A 9,933-nucleotide genomic window follows, 5' to 3' on the forward strand; every position below is an offset into this window, starting at 1 on the left:
ACAATACAGCCTTTCATTCAGGGCTGGTATATTGTATATGACCCATCCACTTTGGTCACAGAGTATTTGAATATGGTACATGCCTATTTATTAGAGGGAAATGGGGTGATCTAGGACTAGATCATGTAAATGTTATGCCCAAGAGAGTAAGGTTGAAATTTAAGGGATGTCATTTCATGTGGATCATCCCGTCCATGAAAACTACTGTAGGACTGCCTGAACGTATACATCTGATCTCTGGGTTAGTGCTATACGGAATTCTTGGGACATCCCTACCCTTAACCCTTACCCTAACCATAACCCTGACCTAACCCGAACTTTTTGACATTTCTATTTCAATTGGGTGACATCATAGTTGGCAGTCCCAAGGATCCCGGATAGCAAGAACCACTGTCTTACCTCTGTCACAGCACTGATCTCTAACCTCTGACCTGTGTGTTTCCTCCTCCAGGACGGCTACAGGAGCTCAGAGAGACATGGAGTTCAGGGATCTAACGGCCAGGGCCGGACTCTGGTATGACAACTTCATGAAGAATGCAGGTGAGGATCCATCACTAACTGCTGTCCAGCGATGCATAGATTTTTAGTTTTGTTATTTAAAAGGTAAATGTTCAATTCCAGTGGAAGCCAAAGGATAACGCATAAAAGCATTATGCAACATTCTCTTCTATTGTGTTACTTGGTGGAAAGGACAGATATAGACTCTTCATCTAGCCATGTTGGTCTTTTGGGGTTGATGAAATGGTGCTGATAATTACAAGCCATGGGAATCGATTCTAAATCTACCCTCTTAAACTTGTTCATATTGGTGTATCTCAGTTGAATGGTTGGCTAGATAGCATGATGTATTGAGTTATGTTGAATCACACTCAACCCTTCTCTGCTTTCCAGACCCCAGGACAGAAGACTGGTTTCTCATGTCGTCGCCGCTCCCCCAAACCATAATAATCGTGGCGTACATCTACTTTGTCACCCGGCTGGGGCCCAGACTCATGGAGAACCGCAGGGCCTTCCACCTCAAAGAAATTCTAATTTTCTACAACTTCAGCGTGGTCGCCTTGTCCCTCTACATGTGCTATGAGGTGGGTCTCTTTCTCAATGGACTTCTGACAGGCTCTAGTGTTTGTTACTGCCTCGTCAAGCAATACGATCTTGTTTAGCAAAGAACTCAACCAATCGTGGTTTCCAATTTGTGAAACTTGACACTACATTCTTTCGTTTCAATGTGGAGACGGTGCATTTCAGTTGGCGTCTAGTCTTTGTTTAAAGGAGAGCAAGCGCAACAACAACTGTGTTGTGATTAGGAGTATGTTGATTTTAATGAATTGTCTCTTACTGTAGTATGTGATGTCGGGCTGGGGGACGGGCTACACGTTCCACTGCGACCTAGTGGACTACTCGGACTCGCCGCAGGCATTGAGGGTAAGAGCTGTAGAATGTGACGCAACCTGCTACAGTACAGGAAGAGATCTTCAAACTACTAGTACGGGTAGTTCCTTTGTCTCGATTAACACCCATTCACCTGTGGATTCCTCCACTGACTCTAGAATGCTAACAAACTTTTGGAACAAAGAATCATTGAGAGCAGGCCATTCCATAGCCGTGACTCACACCACGTTTTCTGTGTTGCATAATGTCATTAGTCGTGTGGTGAGGCCTGTTAGGTCACCACCATTTTGAATTTGATGGTTTTGCTTATCTGTAAGAAATGTAATTATTCCTGTCTTGCTACAAATAACCTCGCTCTCCTCCTTTTAGATGGCTGGGACGTGTTGGCTCTACTACTTCTCAAAGTTCATAGAGATGTTGGACACAGTAAGCTGATTCTCTTTAGTACAGCTTTCTGACTGTCTGTGTTTCGCTTGTTCAGTTGTCCGTTGTTTTCTTTGTCTTGTTCTGTTAAAGGCCCAATGCAGCTGTTTTTATATCAATATGAAATCATCTCTTGGTAACAATCATGTACCTTACTGTACTTGAAGCAGGAAGCACCAGTGACCAGATCAGTACAAAAGTGGTCAGATGAAGCATATGCTAAGCTACAGGACTGTTTTGCTAGCACAGACTGGAATATGTTCCGGGATTCCTCCGATGGCATTGAGGAGTACACCACATCAGTCGTTGGCTTCATCAATAAGTGCATCGATGACGTTGTCCCAACAGTGACCGTATGTACATACCCCAACCAGAAGCCATGGATTACAGGCAACACCCACACTGAGCTAAAGGCTAGAGCTGCTGCTTTCAAGGAGCGGTACTCTAACCCAGAAGCTTATAAGAAATCCCGCTAAGCCCTCTGACTTACCATCAAACAGGCAAAGCGTCAATACAGGACTAAGATCGAATTGTACTAGACCGGCTTTGACGCTCGTCGGATGTGGCAGGGCTTGCAAGCCATTACAGACTACAAAGGGAAGCACAGCCGAGAGCTGCCCAGTGACACGAGCCTACCAGACGAGCTGAACTACTTAAATGCTCGCTTCGAGGCAAATAACACTGTAACATGCATGAAAGCACCAGCTGTTCTGGAAGACTGTGTGATCACGCTGTCCGCAGCCGATGTAAGACCTTTTAAACAGGTCAACATTCACAAGGCCGCAGGGCCAGACGGATTACCAGGATGTGTGCTGCGAGCATGCGCTGACCAACTGGCAAGTGTCTTCACTGACATTTTCAACCTCTCCCTGTCCGAGTCTGTAATACCAACATGTTTTAAGCAGACCACCATAGTCCTTGTGCCCAAGAACACTAAGGTAACCTGCCTAAATGACTATCGACCCGTAGCACTCACATCTGTAGCCATGAAGTGCTTTGAAAGGCTGGTCATGGCTCACATCAACTCCATTATCCCAGAAACCCTAGACCCACTCCAATTTGCTTACCTCCCCAACAGATCCACAGATGATGCAATCTCTATTGCACTCCACATTGCCCTTTCCACCTGGACGAAAGGAACACCTATGTAAGAATGCCATTCATTGACTACAGCTCAGTGTTCAACACCATAGTGCCCTCAAAGCTCATCAATAACCTAAGGACCCTGGGACTAAACACCCCCCTCTGCAACTGGACTTCCTCACAGGCCGCCCCCAGGTGGTAAGGGTAGGTAGCAACACATCCGCCACGCTGATCCTCAACACAGGGGCCACCCCTCAGGGGTGTGTGCTCAGTCCCTGTTCACTCATTACTGCACGGCCAGGCATGACTCCAAAACCATCATTAAGTTTGCCGAAGACACAACAGTGGTAGGTCTGATCACCGACAACGACGAGACAGCCTATAGGAAGGAGGTCAGAGACCTGGCCGTGTGGTGCCAGGACAACAACCTCTCCCTCAACTGATCAAGACAAAGGAGATGATTGTGGACTACAGGAAAAGGAGGACCCAGCACTCCCCCATTATCATTGACAGGGCTGCAGTGGAGCAGGTTGAGAGCTTCAAGTTCTCTGCTGTCCACATCACCAACAAACTAACATGGTCCGAGCACACCAAGACAGTAGTTAAGAGGGCCCAACAAAGCCTATTCCCCCTCAGGAGACTGAAGAGATTTGGCATGGTCCTCAGATCCTCAAAAGCTTCTACAGCTGCACCTTCGAGAGCATCCTGACTGGTTGCATCACTGCCTGGTATGGCAACTGCTCGGCCTCCGACCGCAAGGCCCTACAGAGGGTAGTGCTGAAAGCCCAGTACATCACTGAGGCCAAGCTTCCTGCCATCCAAGACCTCTACACCAGGCGATGTCAGAGGAAGGCCCTAAAATTTGTCAAGGACTCCAGCCACCCAAGTCATAGACTGTTCTCTCTGCTGCCGCACGGCAAGTGTTACCAGAGCGCCAAGTCTAGGTCCAAGAGGCTTCTAAACAGCTTCTACATCTAATCAAATAGCTACCCAGACTATTTGCATTACCCCCCCCCCCCCCACCCCCACCCCACTCTCTCTCTTTTACACCGCTGCTACTCTCTTTTGTTATCATCTATGCATAGTCACTTTAATAACTCTACCTACATGTATATATTATCTCAACTAACTGGTGTCCCCGCACATTGACTCTGTACCGGTACCCCCCTGTATATAGTCTCGTTGTTCTTATTTTACTGCTGCTCTTTAATTACTTTTTACTTTTATTTCTTATTCTTATCCGTATTTTTTAAAACTGCATTGTTGGTTAAGGGCTCGTAAGTAAGCATTTCACTGTTAGGTCTACACCTGTTGTATTCGGCGCATGTGACTAATAACATTTGATTTGATTTGTAATATATTTCCATTCATTTGAGCAAAAATAGCTTTTTAGCTAAATTACTTCTCAAGCAATAATTTTACTAGGACTGTCTGTAAGTGGTCTGAGTGGGGAGAGAGAAACTGAAAAATAGCTGTTATTGGCAAAGCGGTTTGGAACACTCCTTATTGGTTTATTCACCAATTTACTGCATGGTGATGTCACCATGGAAAGCAGACACTCCCGCCTGTTCAAACCTGCTGATTTTAGAAGGTCCTGTGTAGATTGTATTTTCAACCAGCAACTTTTTAGGAAATTACACTGATCACATTTTTTCACACTTTTACAGTGTTAGTTTCATCAGCTGTTGTACAATATGATATAAACCACAGGGAAAAAAACTGAATTTCGACTGCACTGGGCCTTTAAGTTAAATGGCTGAATTCTCCCTTCTTTTAGATCTTCTTTGTTCTGAGGAAGAAGAACAGTCAAATTACGTTCCTCCATGTCTATCATCACTCTATCATGCCCTTTACCTGGTGGTTTGGAGTCCGGTTCGCTCCAGGTACAGTATAAAAGTGCTTGAATTGGTACAGTGACTGTATTAGCACATTGGTGTCATAACTCCTAATGGGTTATACCAGCAAATTAGTGATGGGCTCTACCAGGAAAATGTCAGTATTTAGCATGTTGACTTCCTTAGTAGCTGTTGTCAAATTGGAACACAGAAACATGGCCACTTAGGGATAGCATTGCCGTATAGCAGGTATTCCCAAACTGGGGTACGTGTACCTCCAGGGGTACACGCAATGCCGTCGGGGGTACGCCAAATATAAATGTGATTCACATTTTTTTATTTTATTTTTTATTTTTTCAAACAGTTCATTTATATTTTCCAATGGGGCTATACATTTGGGTGAGTTTTTTCTCACCCGAGTGGCCTCGTTTCACTGCCAAAAATAAAATTAAACCATCTAGTGTTCAGCGAAATAACAACACAATGTCAAATACAGGTAGCCTAGTCAAATAATTAACATCCAATCACATTAACCGTTACTCTCTCGCGGGAATTCCACTAACGGTCTGTATGTGGCCGAACGTAGCTGCTGCTCATGTTGGTATCTGTACTGATGACGCAAAAGCCATGACAGGGAGACATAGTGGAGTGTTAACGCGCGTGCAAGCAGTTGCTCCCGACGCCACTTGGGTACACTGCAGCATCCATGAGAGGCTGTTGCTGCCAAGGGAATACCTGACGGCTTGAAATACTATTTTGGACACTGCAATGAAAATGGTTAACTTTGTTAAATCAAGGCCCCTGAACTCTCGTGTATTTTCTGCACTATGCAATGATATGGGCAGCGACCATGTAACGCTTTTATAACATACAGAAGTGCGCTGGTTATCAAGGGGCAAAGTATTGACACGTTTTCTTGAATTGAGAGACGAGCTTAAAGTTTTCTTTACTGACCATAATTTTCACTTGTCTGACCGCTTGCATGATGACAAGTTTCTCACACGACTGGCCTGTCTGGGTGATGTTTTTTCTCGCCTGAATGATCTGAATCTAGGATTACAGGGACTCTACGCAACTATATTCAATGTGCTGGACAAAATTGAGGCTATGATTAAGGAGCTCTTCTCTTCTCTGTCTTCATTAACAAGGACAACACACAGGTCTTTCCATCATTTGTATTATTTTTTGTGTGCAAATGAACTCAAGCTTACAGACAATGTCAAATGTGAAATAGCGAAGGACCTGAGTGAGAAGGGTGCGCAATTACAAAGGTACTTTCCCGAAACGGATGACACAAACAACTGGGTTCGTTATCCCTTTCATGTCCTGCCTCCAGTCCACTTATCGATTTCTGAACAAGAGAGCCTCATCGAAATTGCAACAAGTGGTTCAATGAAAATTTAATTTAATCAGAAGCCACAGCCAGATTTCTGCATTGCCAAATGGTATTCTGCCTTGGCAAATCACGCTGTTAAGACACTGATGCCCTTTGCAGCCACATACCTATGTGAGAGTGGATTCTCGGCCCTCACTAGCATGAAAACTAAATACTGGCATAGACTGTGTGGAAAATTATTAAAGAATGAGACTCTCTCAAATACAACCCAACATTGCAGAGTTATGTGCATCCTTTCAAGCACACCCTTCTCATTAACCTGTGGTGAGTTATTCACAATTTTCGATGAACAAATAAGGTTTTATATGTAAAATGGTTAAATAAAGAGCAAAATTATTGATTTATTATTTGCGCCCTGGACCTATAAGAGATCTTTGTCACCTCCCACGAGCCGGGTTGTGACAAACTCATTATTATGTTTAATAAATGTATAGTGTGTGTGTGTGTGTGTGTGTGGCAGGCTTACAATGATGGCAAAAAAACATTTGAGAGTGCGCTGACCCTGGTGCTAGAGGGGGTACGCAGCTGGAGGTTGAATGTTTTGAAGGGGTACGGGACTAAAAAGTTTGGGAACCACTGCCCTATAGAACAAAAAAAATCCTAACTGCTAATTGCTCATCTCGTCCTCTAGGTGGCCAGGGGACATTCCATGCCCTGTTGAACTGTGTGGTCCATGTCATCATGTACTCCTACTACGGCCTGTCTGCCCTGGGCCCCGCCTACCAGAAGTACCTCTGGTGGAAGAAGTACCTCACCACTATTCAGCTGGTACGTACTGCACTGCACTAGACTAGTGTGGGAGGTGAACTTGAATTTGAATCAGAAGTCATACGTTTTTATGAACAAGGATAGGATTGTTAAAAACAAGTCATATTTGACCGTCCTCTGTCTGTCCTCAGATCCAGTTTGTGATCGTGACCACCCACATCTGGCAGTACTTCTTCATGAAGGACTGTCCCTACCAGTTCCCCATCTTCATCTACATCATTGGCCTCTATGGCCTGGTCTTCCTCCTCCTCTTCCTCAACTTCTGGTACCACGCCTACACCAAGGGGAAGAGGCTTCCCAAGGTACTTCAGGCCAAAACCTGGGCCCACCCCTACAACAAAACCAATGGCGAAATAACCAACGGGAATGGTTTCCACTGTGACAAGGATAAGTGACGGGAGGTCAATCAATCAGGCTCAGGATCAAGGGTCGATCTCATTTAAATATGAGCCTATTCATGAACTGAAATTAGACATGGAATTTAGAGTACTGGGGTGTATTCACTAGGAACCAAACGGATAGGTACCTACCTGAATTTGTCTAATAGAAACTGTCTTTTTCCATTTTTTGGACTAATGATTACATCCCAGGTTAGGTATGCAGGAGTTTTGTTTTCCAATATAAAAGACAGTGCACTATTGAACTCAAAGAGAATTGACCCCTCACCTCTGGACCTTCTGATATATTCTTTTCTCTCTGCTACAGCAATCTCTCAGAGTTATGACCCAAAGCTCTACTGGACTTTTTGTATTAGATATTTTCAACTTTTATACCTGTGCTTTTCTTTCCTGTTCAGGGTGAAAGCACAAGTTGAGTGTTTTTTATTTTTATAAACAGATTGTTGATGTTAGACGTGTGTTAGGTTAGCCGATGTTGGGGCAGTTCAGTAGCTTTGTCCCACCAGCCCAAATGAACTCTGCCGTTTTAGAGTTGGTGCTGAACCTCTCTAGCTTTGGCTGTAGAATTCAGCTTTATAATGTGACCTTGCTTTCAGCTGGTTTCTATATTTCAATACCTGTACTTTTTTATAATTTTAATACATTGTCTGTGCATTTAATTGTAAACATTTTATATATTCTGCTACTGAAAGTCTAACAGGATTTTGTCTGTCTGAGTATGTGAGCCATCTTCCATAGTTGAGGCCTGATGTATTTCCTGGGTCTGGTCACATGGCTGGGAAAAACTCTGGTCCCTACCCATAGTATACCTGTAATGATGGAAGGATAGAGGATAACCATTTTGCCAGTAAGAACCGATGTTTACATGTATACTGAGTGGAGTGTATTGGTGTTGACCCCCCCCCCCGTTTCATAAACTCCGCACCCATTTCTCTCTGGTTTGAGTCACAGCCTCTACTGGTGCTGAGAAACTTTGGAAGCCAACCTGCTCCTACTGTTAAAGAGCTCTAGGCCTACTTGAATCTCATTGAAATCTGTCTGTATTATGTCCAACAGAAGTGACGGTGTGACATTTGAAGCAGAGAGAAAAGTGTGGCACTGTTCTTGCAGGAACCGGAGCAGAGTGCACATTTCGCTTTAGCTCTGTCGCAAGCAAAGAACGACCCATGAAAAACTGTAGCCATTGTTTACCACTGCATGCATATTCGTTTTATATCCACTCTTCCAAATTGAGTTCAGTCTTAATGCCATGCGTATGAGAGTTAAGTATGCTTTCTCACTGGGTGTGTTCACGTTTGGTTTTCACCTCCGAGCTCTGCTCAACTGGTGATTGAGGACACAGCATTAGCTACGTGTAGGATGAGCCTCCACAGGTGTAGCCTACACCCAAGGCACTGGGGTTTTACTGAGTCCAATAAGCAACAGCGATCTAGCTGATTTGAAATGTATTTGCTGATGTTGGCTCCAGTGTGAGCGTGTTATCCACATGGGTTACTGTTCAGTGCCTTTGTCTAAGTCCCTACAGCTCCACCTTGTGGTTATGAGTGTCCTCCAGACATGATGCCGCTAATTCTGTATAAAAACCGTCATGTGTAAAGTAATTATTTTTGTATTTATATAAAAATAAATTCTGTTTTATACATCACCTGTGTTTTATTCTTGGGGCTTAGTTTGTAGCAGTTCAGATATTTGCTTCAGCATTTTTTACTGTTTTCAACAGTCATTCACCCATAACCAATGCCGGATATTAGTAGTAGTATAACTTTTTGAAATGGATGAATCTTGGATGGATGAATCTGGAGTCCACATTTTGACAATTTTAGACACTGGAATGATGAGAAGTAAAAAGCAGCACAGCTGACCTCTGAGGCACATGAACACTCTGAGAACATATTAATACTTTTTTTTTCACTGGGAGGTGCTTTGAAACAGTGTAATGTTTTACACTGGTCTGTAACTACACTTTAATTATTTCAATCAGTTTTTGTTCATTTTTTAAAATTATTATTCAGAATTGTCTTACAAACACTTCAACCTTTTCAGAACTGAAATAGTTTGTGGACATTGATTAGAGCCTGAGCTTTAATGCAACGAAATGACACTATGGGCCCAATTCAGACCTTTAAATTAAGGTGTGGCGGAGGTGTGTACAGATACGCCATATTCTGACCTTGATTTAGGCTAATTCCACCACCTTTATGTGCGAGGAACCCATGAAGGTCTAGCGAACCTACCGGTTCCAAGTGGGAAAAGCATCTACTTTATTTTTTGATAGAAATAACTCAATTTTTATTTGTCACATGAGCCAAATACAACAGTATACCTTACCGTGAAATGCTTACTTACAAGCCCTTAACCAACAACACAGTTCAAGAATTAGCACTAAATATATATTTACTAAATAAGCTAAAGTAAGAAATGGAGTAAAATATAAAGCAACAAAATAAAGAGGCTATACACAGGGGGTACCGGTTAATCGAGGTCATTTGTACATGTAGGTAGGGGTAAAGTGACTGCATAGATAATAAACAGCGAGTAGCAGCAGTGTGAAAAAAAGGGGATGGGGGGGGGGGGGGGGGGGCATCCGCTCCAGTACCGCTTGCTAGCAACCGGTCAGGATGCTCTCGATGGTGCAGCTGTA

General features: G+C 43.6%; 1 protein-coding gene across 1 annotated transcript; it reads left to right on the forward strand.

Moving 5' to 3' along the window:
- The first annotated feature begins 476 nt into the window (after nt 1-476).
- LOC120055457 (elongation of very long chain fatty acids protein 7-like) lies at nt 477-7,289 on the forward strand. Its single transcript, XM_039003323.1, has 7 exons — nt 477-540; nt 892-1,082; nt 1,342-1,422; nt 1,759-1,815; nt 4,673-4,778; nt 6,758-6,894; nt 7,026-7,289. Exons 1-7 carry the CDS (start codon nt 477-479, stop codon nt 7,287-7,289), a joined length of 900 nt encoding a protein of 299 aa, XP_038859251.1.
- Nucleotides 7,290-9,933: the final 2,644 nt, after the last annotated feature.

This window comes from Salvelinus namaycush, chromosome 1, assembly GCF_016432855.1.
Source record: "Salvelinus namaycush isolate Seneca chromosome 1, SaNama_1.0, whole genome shotgun sequence".
NCBI classification, from domain to species: domain Eukaryota; kingdom Metazoa; phylum Chordata; class Actinopteri; order Salmoniformes; family Salmonidae; genus Salvelinus; species Salvelinus namaycush.